The sequence below is a fragment of the Arachis duranensis genome, chromosome 3, assembly GCF_000817695.3.
Source record: "Arachis duranensis cultivar V14167 chromosome 3, aradu.V14167.gnm2.J7QH, whole genome shotgun sequence".
Taxonomy (NCBI): Eukaryota; Viridiplantae; Streptophyta; class Magnoliopsida; order Fabales; family Fabaceae; genus Arachis; species Arachis duranensis.
This window is the reverse complement of record NC_029774.3, coordinates 120,342,766-120,355,407: the sequence shown is the minus strand read 5'-3', so window position 1 is coordinate 120,355,407 and position 12,642 is coordinate 120,342,766. Positions and strand designations below refer to the sequence as shown.

The 12,642-nt window shown below is 33.4% G+C and overlaps 1 protein-coding gene across 6 annotated transcripts; it reads right to left on the bottom strand.

The window, feature by feature from the left end:
- Window positions 1-4,355: 4,355 nt before the first annotated feature.
- Window positions 4,356-9,090, bottom strand: LOC107480781 (MACPF domain-containing protein NSL1). 6 transcript variants are annotated; one of them, XM_021139012.2, is made up of 8 exons: window positions 8,645-9,090; window positions 8,203-8,450; window positions 7,301-7,505; window positions 6,459-6,542; window positions 6,161-6,347; window positions 5,358-5,509; window positions 5,019-5,155; window positions 4,356-4,799 (listed from the first exon to the last, which is right to left on the bottom strand). In XM_021139012.2, exons 1-8 carry the CDS (start codon window positions 8,915-8,917, stop codon window positions 4,451-4,453), a joined length of 1,635 nt encoding a protein of 544 aa, XP_020994671.1. In that variant the 5' UTR covers window positions 8,918-9,090; the 3' UTR covers window positions 4,356-4,450. The 6 variants fall into 6 exon arrangements, 5 of the variants coding, with proteins under 5 accessions (XP_020994671.1, XP_015956438.1, XP_015956439.1 ...); XM_016100953.3 differs by having other exon boundaries at window positions 4,587-4,799; window positions 4,877-5,155; XM_052259354.1 differs by having other exon boundaries at window positions 4,624-4,799; window positions 5,019-5,127.
- Window positions 9,091-12,642: the final 3,552 nt, after the last annotated feature.

The following is a 12,642-nucleotide window of genomic DNA, read 5'->3' as shown; positions in this document are numbered from 1 at the left end:
GTGTCACCTTTGGTAGGTATTCGGGATGACCTAGTTAACAAGATACAGAAAGAGGACACTACAGACTTAGAGAGGATGCCTTTGGCTGACGAAATAAAGGAAGCAGTTTGGGATTGCGAGTCGTCTAAGGCCCCTGGCTGTGATGGCTACAATATGAACTTCATAAAGAAGTGTTGAGGAGAACTTGGTCCTGAGTTTACTGCAGCTGTCATGGATTTCTTCCAGTCAACTAAGCTACCAAGAGATTCTAATGTTACATAGGTGGCTCTGGCTCCGAAGTTTGTGGGAGCAAGGGAGATTAAAGATCTTCGGCCGATTAGCATAGTAGGGTGTGTGTATAAGGTCATTTCGAAGGTGTTGGTGCGGAGAATGAGAAGGATAATGCCAGAATTAGTAGGGGAGACTCAGAGTGCGTTTGTACAGGGAAGGAAGATTCATGATAGGGTTCTGATTGCGTGTGAAACTGTGCAATGGTTGAAGTAAAGAAAGAAGAAATCGGCAATAATCAAACTAGACTTTCAAAAAGCTTACGATAGAGTCAAATGACTCGCCTTCTAAATCTTTTAAAATGGAACAGGGCTTACGACAAGGGGATCCTCTTTGTCCATTTCTTTTTGTTCTTGTTGTTGAGGTCCTTCATAGGATGGCAGGAGAGGCAGTAAGACATGGAAGGATCTCTCCTTTGTTGGTTGGAAAAGATAATGTTGAGTTGTCTCACTTGCAATTTGTGGATGACACAATACATTTTTGCCCCCCAGAGGAGGAGAATATTTGCAATTATAAGCGGCTTCTACGATGTTTTGAGATGATGTATGGCTTGAGTACTAACTTTGATAAGTCTAGCTTGATTTCGGTTAATTGCGAGCGAGAGTGGTCACAAAGGATGTGTAGCTTGTTGGGGTATAAGGAAGCAACATTGCCAGTCAAATATCTTGGTATTTCTTTGGGAGCGAATCCGAAATTGGTCAAGACATGAAAACCTATTATAGACAAAGTAGAAGAGAAACTCAATCTGGGGAAAGCTAAAATGATTAATAAAGATGGTAAGCTAGTACTCATCAAATATGTGCTTAATAGTCTGCCGATTTAATATCTTAACTTATATAAGATGCCCAGAGTAGTAGCAGATAAGTTGATATCTTTGTAGAGGAGGTTCTTGTGGAGTAATGACGATGGAAGGGATGGAGTACCTTTGGTAAGGTGGGATATTGTGCAAACTCCAAAACGCTTCGGGGGTTTGGGCGTGGGCGATGCAGTGCTCCGGAATACAGCATTGTTGTTCAAGTGGTGGTGGCGGTTTTCAAAGGAGGATTGCCCATTATGAAAGAAAATTGTGTGCTCCTACAATGACTTGAATCCAAGTGTCCTTCTTTTTTGTCAGCCGGTTCCTAATACAAAAGGTCTGTGGAGGAACATTTGTCAATTGCAGATAAGAGAACAACAAGCGAAAGATAAGATGGTCAGAGGGTTATCATTAGAGTTAAGAGATGGTAGAAGAATTCGTTTCTGGGAAGATTATTGGCTACCATGTGGTGTGTTGCAGGATGTATTTTCAAGGCTTTTCTCGGCTTCAAATCAAGTCGGATCTGTAATAGGGGATAGGTTCTGGGATGGGCTGGAGTGGATATGGAACTTTCATTGGAGAAGGGTACTATTCCAATGGGAGTTAGAATTAGTTAACCAACTTCATGGAGTTCTACAATCTGTCAGGTTAACAGGTGAGAATGAGGATAGAATAGTATTGATAGATCAGGAGTTTACTCTACTAACTCATTTGTGCAGGCTTTGCAGGCTAGACTCTCCCAGAGGACATTACAAGTTATAGTTTCACTAGATCTATATGGAGAGGACTAGTACCACCAAGAGTTGAGCTATTCACCTGGTTTGTGTTAGTTGGTAGGGTCAATATTAAGGAAAGATTGATTAGATTGGGCATTATTGATCACAATTATTTGTGTTTTATGTAAAAAAGAAATTGAGAATGATTTTCACTTATTCATTGGCTGTGAGTTCATGTGGCAGGTGTGGTGTGCTTGGTTATATGCCTATAATAATTTTGGTCTATTCCAGGAACCATTAAGCAACACTTTGAGAGTTGGACATGAGCTCCTGTAAGAAAAGTCAAATGTAACATGTGGCTGATTGATTTTTTTGCTGTCATTTGGAATACGTAGTTGGAAAGGAATGCCAGGATTTTCAGGAATTAAGAAACATGCATTGCGGAAGTTATTACCAAGTCGATTAGGAGTTACAAAGAGTGGGTTGACTTTGTTCCGTCTGGTTGTTGATGGCAATACCGGAGATAACTACGGTTTTTTGTTTAGTATTTGTATTGTAACTCTGGACTTTCTAAATGCTCCACCTTACTATGTTGAGCTTTTTATTTCGAAAAAAAAATTAAGTAGATAGATTTCATAGATCTAGAATTAATTTTTGTCATCGATAGGATCTATCATAGTTAATAATTTAATTTGTTTTACAATTCTGTCTCCATCTTCAATCCCATACCTAATAAAACTGTATAGAGTAAACTCAAGGACGAAAGGCTTTGAGAAATGTTTCAAAGTTTCACTTCTTTTACTATTATTGAAATGGACTACTTCCGATGCGTCTTCAGGGGTTTGATTTTAGAGAATTTTAAAGGAGAAGAAAAGATTTTAAAAGATTAGACTCCTCTATGCATGAATTATGATTTTGAAAGAAAGAAAAAGATTTTAGAAGATTAAACTCCATTATTATTCAGAAGATGAGGAATTTGAAAATTCTTGTAGTTTTTCAAATCCTCCAAATTATCATTTTCAAATTTTCTCGTAGAAATTTTTAATTATCTACAATGCTACCAACAAGCAAATATTATCATTTTAGATTAGTATTTGACTAATAATTACATACACCCACATTTACAAAATTTTACACATATAAAATATATAATTTACACACATAAATTAATACAGTTTGTATTTATATTTATCAGATTTTGTGCAGTCAAAATTACTAAAATTTGTTGATCTCAAAACTTTCTATTTAATTATTTGATTTTAAATAAATTTGTTATTTTAACCTTGTTATTTGTATTAGAAAAATATCAAATCAAATATATTATAGTAAAGATAAAATTATAACAATACATAATAAATCCTCCAAATTCTCTCTCCTTTTTACTTCTTTTAAATTTGTAAACAAAAAAATCATTTTAAAATCTTAAACTCTCCCTTACCTTTTCCTTCATCACCTTCCAAAACCTTCTCTTTTCTTTCCTTTCCTTTACAATTTTTCGAATAAACTCTTAAGTAGAAGTAGAAAAATTAAGCATCAACCATCAAGTTTGTAATATACTTCTCTCAAGTCATGTGAAATTTGGAGGACTAAACAGTAAACACATGGATGACCCAATTATATAAGGCTCCGTTTGGTTGATATATTTGATGAGACAGACATAGAGACACAGACATTAAAGACATGGACATAAAATATTTGTGTTTATGTATTGTGTTTGGCAAAAATAAGAAATAAGACACATATATTTAAAAAAGACTGAATTACCCTTCATTCAACCACAAGTTTTATCACTATTACAATACATCTATTATCCCAAACAATGCATGCCATCACCATTAAATTTTTATTTCTTCTAATAATTTTTTATTTCTTCTAATACCATCTTAAATTATCATTTAAATATTAAATATATAATTGTTCTTGAAAAAAAATAGAAAATTAAAGTTTAGAATTTATCAAAGATTAATCAAAATTTAAATAAATAAAAAAATTAAATGTACAAATTTTTTTTTGAAAAAAATAGAAAAGTAAATTTAGTTGTAGAATCTAAAAGAGAAAGAGAAAAAAAAATTTAGAAAGATAAGAAGACAAATTTTAAAAACTCAATAAGGGTAAAAGAGTAAAAAATTAGTGTCTCACAAGTTGTGTCTCAGTGTCTCACCAAATTGGAGGTACACAAATTTAGTGTCTCCGTGTCTATCCGTGTCCTTCGAAAATCTGTATCTCACCAAACCAAACAGCAGACATGTGTCACTGTGTACCACTGTGTCTATGTCTCAGTAACCAAACGCTACCTAAAAGACTGAAAAAATATAATATAATATTGAGTAACCTTAATTTAAAAATTAACTTATATTCCACTTCATTTTTTGATTAGCTAGCGGGGTAGGCAAAAACAGAACATACCCTTAAAAAATTAACCACTAAAATAATTATCATATATTTATATTTTACATATATTTTATACAAATAACTAATTTTTAGTAGACATATAAACATATCCTCGAACATAACTTTTCCGTTTTAAACAATATCATGTAAAATTGAAGTGTAAAAAAATAACCTATAAGCAACCATTTTCCTCAGCATCAAGCCCAAATCCCAATGAATATAATTCACATGAAGTTTATGAAGTTCCATATACATTGTGTGTGTGTGTGTGTGCAATTACTTAATTGTCCATATCCGGATAATCCAACAAGGAATGCTTGACCTTGATGGAGATTTTGCCATCTTGTACACAGAGCCTGGCTCCAGTGACCATCCAATGTCCAGGCATGTCTTCTGGACCCCTGACAACTTCCTTGGTGTCCACAAACCTCAACATCTTAGGAGGCTTTGTCGGCACAGGTTGGTCGGTATTAGACTCACCATGATAACCTACTGCGTTAGATGCATCATCTTTTAGCGGCTTTGGATCAGTCTCAATCTGATGCAACCCCTTACTAAGCCTTGTGCTCAACAACGTTGAAAAGAACCCAGATTTTCTTACTATGGATGAAGTACCACTCCATTCCGATCTGCGAATTATGGACGACGATAAAATTGAATATTCAAACCTCAAAAAAAGAACTTTCTTTCTTTTAATAAGCCTAACCTCAAACCAGGCCTTTGTCACTATGCATGCATAACCTCCAGTATGAGAATCAAGGCATTCTACTGGGGCAGTGCACACATGTGAAAACATTTTGGACCTAACTGGTTCAAAGTAGGCTTTGTCAAGTGAATCATCTGCATACTCAAGGTCATGGTTGCCCAAGATTTGAATAATGCTGGGAAGATTGGCAAGATGTTGCAGATGGATTCCCAGGTGGTCACTCTTTCTGCCTTCCAAAAACAAGCGAATACCTGTTACGGGCCTACGTCCACTGTTAACCTGCAATGCATGTCTTAAACTTACAACGTAATGGTAAAAGCAGTGATGGACCAGTGATCCCGGTTCATCAAAGACAGGGATTTAAGTTCAAAGGTACAAAGTACAATTTGATATGCATCTTTTGAGTCTTTGAGAGCACTTCAACTAAATTATATCCATTTTTACTGTCACTCACATCACATCATAAGCATAAGTACTTTACCTTTGCAGTATTAACATAAAGCTTTGACCCCATGAATGAGAATTGGAGTGCTGGAGATTTGCCTTTTCTACGCCTGGGACCAACTCCAAGAGCCCATTCCCGAGGCAGCTGAAATTGTAGAAATTGATGAAGTTCCTCTGTAGGCGGTTTATCTGCAGGGTACATTAATTGATTGACACTTGAGAGTTTGACACTCGGTCCAGATAAAGAACAATCCATAAATCAATACAATTACATCTTATATAATGACTTCCCATGTATACAGGCATAAACTTTACTCACGAAAGAGATGAACATCAGTATCTAATTTCCAAATTAAAATTCCAAAATATCATCCTGCCTCAACTAAATGAATATCCTAGAAAACCTTTTACTACCTTGCCAATTAAATAGTAAATACTAATGACAAGCAACAATGCTATCTTTATAGCAATTATGCAGACTTTGTGGAATTTGCTCAGGAAATATGGAACTTTAAATGCAAATATACTGGAGTCAATTTCAAATTTCTTCTCCTTTGTAGTTTATACCCTAATAGGAAAACATCAAAACTTTCATGGTCCTCCAATTCTATAAGCTCACTGTCGCATGTCTAAACTGCTTCCGATCCAGATAAGTTATATACATGGTTGTTCCTTTTGGACAGACTACTATCAATGCCTAACATTATTTCCTTGTATTGCACAAAATTAACCATGGTAACTACAAGCAAGTAGCAACAACCTTATCAACCTAAATTATAAATAACCAATAAACTACTAGAGAAAGGCCCAATAACTTTTCAAGGAAACATGCTTTCTCACATGTAATATATAAATTCACCGCATGCCTTAGAAATCCATAGCCTCGATCAGAAGGCAATAATGATGTAATAGGCACTAATGACATTGATATGACATTAGGTGACTCAGATATTGTCGATATCCACTGATTATGGTGTTGCCCAATGCCAACAATACCTCCCCTTCTAACTGAAATGCTTATGACATCCTGTTTGAATAGAAATTTTAATAACCAAAGTAGTCAAGTGTAAGAAGATACAGGGTGATTATACTGTGCGCAAAGAAACCATTTTCAAACTCTCATAAATATAACACTAACCTCATTGTTGGAGTGGCTTGTTACATTTGGTCGAACAGAAGCAGCGAGAGCTAAATGCTGTTCCCAGGGCATATACTGATCATCCTGCAAACAAATGAGACAGTTGAGAACTTAGACTTCCTTGCATATTGTAAAATCGTATTGTTTAATCACATTATTATTTTAACCAAAAAGCAGGTAATTGTTCAAGCAGACTTGTCATTCCAGTAACTTTTGCTTCTTTTCATAAATGATCAACACAAGGAAACTTTACATATGATACAACTACAAATACAATTATGTCAAATTGATTGCTTCTTTATTGATTGAAAAGGTGGCCTAAAATTTGATAAAGTAGATTTATGAAAACACTGACTATATTACATACCTAAACAGAAACAAATTCAGACTACAACTATTCTATGCTATGCTATGTTGGTGACATAGTTTCCATTAACAAATTATACCACTCAAGGACATCTCACTAAAGAATTTCAAACCAAGGATGTGACCAAGATAAGTTGGTTGATCAGGCAAAAGGTGTCTTCATGTCACAAAATATCTCTGAAAGAGATTAGTCACTAAAATTCAAACCAGCAAAAAAAACTAATGTTGGAAGTAAAATGGAAGAACTGGTTTATGTTGTGGGATAACAAAGCTCATTGTCACTAGTGGACCTTTCTGAATTTACTTTTTAGAGAGTAGAGACATAATGAGCCTACCACGGACTAGTAAATTTGACAACTCTTAGAATGACCCTACTGTTAGTTAACAAAACAAATGGCAAGAATAACACATTTTTTAAGATGACATGTAGCTATTTAAAAGTTTAAAATGTGGGAGATGCATTTGATCCTCTGCACCTGTAGTTTTCCTGATATTTTAACAGTTTTTCCATTAGAACTTCTATTTAAATCTTCCGAGAACCTCTCATTAGCTAGTTGCTGAAGCAATGTCTCCATCTCATTGGGGCCGGCATCTGAAGTTTTTAACTGCTTGATGTGAACCACATCCATTCCTCCCATTTTTATGCCAACCACTATATGAGTACCATATTTCTGAATGAACCTGAAAAATCATGTCTGACTTAGTGCACACCCAGGTTCAAGGCAACAAACAACACAAACTGAGGCTGTTCAATTAAGCACAAATACAGTTAAAAATTTCATGTGGAATCACAAAACAGGAATCAGCTTGCCAAATATATTGAAGAGGAAAGAATGATAACTTTCAAGGTAGCTAATTGACTGACAAAATCCTAAGAAATGTTTCCACATTAGATTCTTGTTTACAAATGAATACATTACACAAATTAATCATTTTTCGTCATCAAAATCGGCAACTTGTAGAAGGCCACAGTTACTAACAAATCAGGACATCTAATAAGAGTTTATTCATAACTTCATCATTTGTTTATTCCTCCCGAGTCCCTTTCACAAATATAAATCTTCCATATTATTATAAGTCGTCAGTCTTGGAAATCAAAATCATCTGGTTTTAGAGTCTTAGAACTTCAACTCATGAGGGCATCAAAGTGCTACTGCTACTTCCATGATTATTGAACCAAAGATATGTTGTCTTTTAAAAATTTTATATTTGGATTTCCGGTAGCAAGGAAGTGTGGCTGCATACAACATTTTAGTCAAATAGATTCCATTATCTTAACAATAACAACTTTATATTACCCGTATAGAGAACAATAACAGCAATAGCAACAATAATAGAAAATTGAGGGGGGAGCAAGAAGAAGGAGAATTGTACTTACTCAGCAAGGGCAGCAGGGTTCCATGAAGTAGGCACTGCTCGTTTAACATCTTGAGAAAGAGTTAAGTGGGTTCTATTATTTGTATCCAACTCAACGTTATACAAAGTTATGAAGCAGCCATCAAAGGCTAGGCTTTTGGTGGAAGCTGCATCTTTCTTCCAGCTGTTTCTCATGTCAAACATAGCATTGAATAGGCCTGATGGGATCTTCCCAGATAAAGAGAGTTTTTCATTAAAAAACTCAGACATCTGCAAAATGAGCTAGCTTTTAGGACATTGCTTGACTTCAGAATTTTATCTACTTAAGTAATTTCCTAGAGGATGTTATTTTCTTCAATACAACGCAATCAAGCCCTAACTAGTATGGCTTGAATTGGAGTGCTAATTGAAGCATTGGTAATAAGCGTCATAAAGTAGTAACTTCAATTTAAGAAGTAGTGAACCTGTTGGAAGGAGAGGAAGCCAGAGGAAGCTCTGAATCGGTCGCCTTGGTGGCACTTGACGGAGGTGGGAACGTCGGGAACGATAACGCCGGCAGGGAACAGCAGGTCCCTGGTGTGGTTGTGGTCAAGTTGGAGGAGCCTGTCCTTGCAAGCACTAAAACGGATGTCCCTGCACACGTCATATCCAAGTCCAATTGACTGCACGGCTTTCTCGGCGGCCGATTGCGGCGACAGAGTCCCTAACAGTGCAGCATGATCCGAGCTTACAGGCATTCCTCAATGATGGCTATGCTGATTAAGTAATTATGGTTATGAGTTCATTCATTTAATAGCTTCAGCATCACTCTTGCAGGTTCCTTCATTGCATTTGCTACAAAGTTTCAACAAAGTCAACGTGCCTATCCATTTGTCAAACATCCGGAACGCTGCTGGAAATTGTCCTCCCTCCCTCCCTCCCTGGCCCCTGCATTTCAATTCTCACTTCCACACACACACTTCTGCTTGCTAACTTTGACGCGTCACGCGTGTAATAATAGCTTCTTTTTTTTTAGCAGATAATTTTCTTTCATTTTTTTATTAATTATTTTTAATAAAAAATAAATTTCATTCTTCCGTAATACTATAAGTACAAGCAATTTTTTAACTAAATCCAACTAAATTAACACAAATCTAACAAATATTAATGTGCATGTGTATCAGGCACTATTTCTTTTTATTGAGATAATACAAAAAAATTTATAAAAAAATGCAAAAATTTATTAATATAGTACCGAAATTTTTGTATCTAACACAAAAAAATTTATACATAACACATAAACATGTAGATATAATACAAAAATTTTTACACATAATAAAAATTTTTGTACCTAATATCTAAATTTATTGGTACAGCATAAAAATATTTTACACAATTTAAAATTACTTCTATTGCCACTATTTTAAATTCTGTGCTCACTAATTTTGTTACACAAAATAAATTATTTTATTGTTATTGTTCTGAGTTTTATATTGTATATAAAAATTTATATACAGTACATCAAAATTATTATAATCAATAATATAGAAGAAGAAATGTAAAAAGAGAAGAATATGTATAAAAAAAAAAAAAGAAAGAAAAAAAGGAGAAGGAGAATACAGAAGACGGAAAACGGAAAAAGGTAACAAGAGATATGCTTAGATGTGATGTGAATATCTATTTTCCCATACTTAGTTAGACTTTGTTGCATAAAATGTTTGGCTATCTAATATTTTTATTAAGCTAATATTTTAGTAGATAAATATAGTTGTAATCCATTGGTATGAATAAGTTGGGTGCTTTTATTTTAATGTGAAAGTAAAAGATTTGAGGGCCAGATTTTCTGAAAGAATTTTATAGGTACACAAATCTCATCTGATACCTTATTTGTGATTTTAAAAAAATAAAAAAATATAACCATAAATTTTATCTTCAGATTTTTGGTATCTAAATTTGGCTCTCAAAATTTTTTAATTTTTTTATATACCTCTCATCTTTATAATACTATAAAACATTTTTTTTAATATTAAAAAAATATTTTTATTAATCTTAATATAAAAATAGAATATACATAAAAATATTCGCAAAAGAATCTATCTTAAATGGATGAGTTTTACTTTTTTTTGTATTTTTTTGTTATCTTTAAGAAAGATCAAACAGTTGGATATTTTTTTTTTAAATGGATTAAATATATGTAGTACGTTTTATTGGAAGTCTGATTTTTTTTATATAGAGTTTTTTTAAAATTGATATTAATCAAATCGGATCGTGTAATATTAAATTTTTTTAATTTTTAAAAATGTAAAATGAACAGCCTAATTTATGATTTTTTTAAAAAAATGTTAAATAATATAAAAAAAATGATAAATATAATTTTTAAACATCATTGTATTATCACAAAAGAAATTTGTGTCTACAATCTCTTAAATTATATAACTTTAGAAATTACATTTTTATTCTGTTAACTCTGTTTAATTGGAAAGAAAAAAATAAAGAAGGAAGTAAAAAGAAAAGAAATTGAGTAAATTTTTAATCTTTTAGATATATTTGGATAAAAAAATAAAAAAATATTATAAAAAAATAATTTTATTTTTATATTATAAAATATATTAAAAAAATAATATTAAAAATTCCCATCAATTTTGTTATTCTCTTTATTTTTTCTCTTCAACTAAACAATAAACAATAATAATTTATCTTCTAATTTTCTTTCCTCTTTTTTACACATGCACATGTTTTTAGAAAGTTAAATAATATATTTTTTAGACACTACCGTATACCAAAACAGAAATCGGTGTCTTTAATCTCTTAAATTCTATAGCTTTAAAAATTACATCTTCTATTTTGTTGTGATACACATGTAGCACAGGAAAAATAATAAGCACAAATAGTTACCCTGAGAGATAAAAAAAAAAAATCAAAACAACTAATTATTTAAACTCACCATTTTTCTTAAAGGAAAAGTCTAGGGCCAACGGCCTTTTGCTTTCTTTCTTGCCTATATATAGGCACGTTTTAAAAGAAAGAAAAATATGTTTGTATCATTTGTAGATAACTAGATATGATATAAACAAAATCTTATTAATCAATTTTTTAATATTTGAAAATAAAAATTATATAAAATGGGACCCTAATATAAGCCCATCTCATCAGCTGAGCCCAACGATGGAGGAAGAAGATATTAGTGAGACTGGCCCAATTGCTAGCAAGAGAGAGGGAGGAAAGTGCCATATTGGGCTAGGAATGGATAAGTGAGCGAGAAAGAGAAAGTTGCACAAGAACCATGGCTATCCCAATTTGTATTTGTAGTGATATGGAAATGGAGGAATAAGGAGATCTTTGACCCTTTAGAAGACCAAACAATGCACAGATGTGGATCAAAGAATACTTACAGAGGATGAACAATGCCTTTGAAAAAGTGAATCTACTTACGGGAACAAGGAAGAAAAAAGAGATACATATTCTCCTGAAGATGGATAGCTAAAAATCAACACAGATGGAGCTTTCTTACAGGAACACGGTATAGCAGGATGTGGAGGCTTGATTCGGGACAGTCTTGTGGAATCCTTATGGATTGAAGCTAGCCTGGGATTCGGGATTCAAAAAAATCATTTTTGAAACTGTTTCAAAAGCAGCATTCCAAATTCTTTCAACTATATATTTTGAAAAATTCAGAAACGTTAGGAAAAAATATGTCATGAGATGTGTTAAGATAGAATGTTTCGTGCGTGGCAATTGCCCGTTTTCATTAGGGCACGCAGCTAGGTTGTGCTGCATATACATGGTAAGTCTTACTTGTCTAAGCTAGAAGTTATCAATAATAATTCAAAATTATTATATTAATTACCCAGTTATATATAACTCCAGGTATGATGTATGCCTTTAGTTTTCGATGCCAATAAAGCTTTATTTTGGTTGCCAGTCCGTGCGTGCTCGACTTTGGCGCCGCATGCATCAAGCATTTATATTACAGATTCATAATAATGACACTAATCATTAGCACGTTGGACGATTCTTAGTTGTAGCATTCAGCGTTCTAGGAGCCAATATATAATGCAATGCGACCTAACACACTCATAAAGTTCTTCATTCTTAATCTGCTTAAAATTTGCGTCGAGCTTAGGTTCCTGATGAGATAGAATATATAATCCCCTCAAGAGTAGTATGAACTATGAAGTAACTCCTTGTCGTTTTTCTCACCTCGATCTAATGACTAATGATAAAAAATTCACATGCGCATGCCTCACTACAGTTTAATTTATGTATTGACTGCACCTTTGGTTTGTCTTTTTATCTGTTGTATCAATCATCGCTGCCAGTGGTGCCACCAACTAGTTACCTTATTATACTTGCTATACATAAATTATGAAAAATTCTAAACATACAAGTAACCTTAATGGGTGGACACTTGACATTTTTAATCACTCATATAATAATACATATCCAATTAATTGGTTAGAATGTGAAGATCGCGGACCATCTT

What these genes read in the sequence shown, in the direction of transcription:
- LOC107480781 (XM_016100952.3), bottom strand. Translation starts at nt 8,917, where the DNA reads ATGCCTGTAAGCTCGGATCATGCTGCACTGTTAGGGACTCTGTCGCCG. An exon ending in GCTTCCTCTCCTTCCAACAG is followed by an intron (nt 8,451 to 8,644) that starts GTTCACTACTTC and finishes CTCATTTTGCAG; the next exon opens with ATGTCTGAGTTTTTTAATGA. An exon ending in AACCCTGCTGCCCTTGCTGA is followed by an intron (nt 7,506 to 8,202) that starts GTAAGTACAATT and finishes ATGATTTTTCAG; the next exon opens with GTTCATTCAGAAATATGGTA.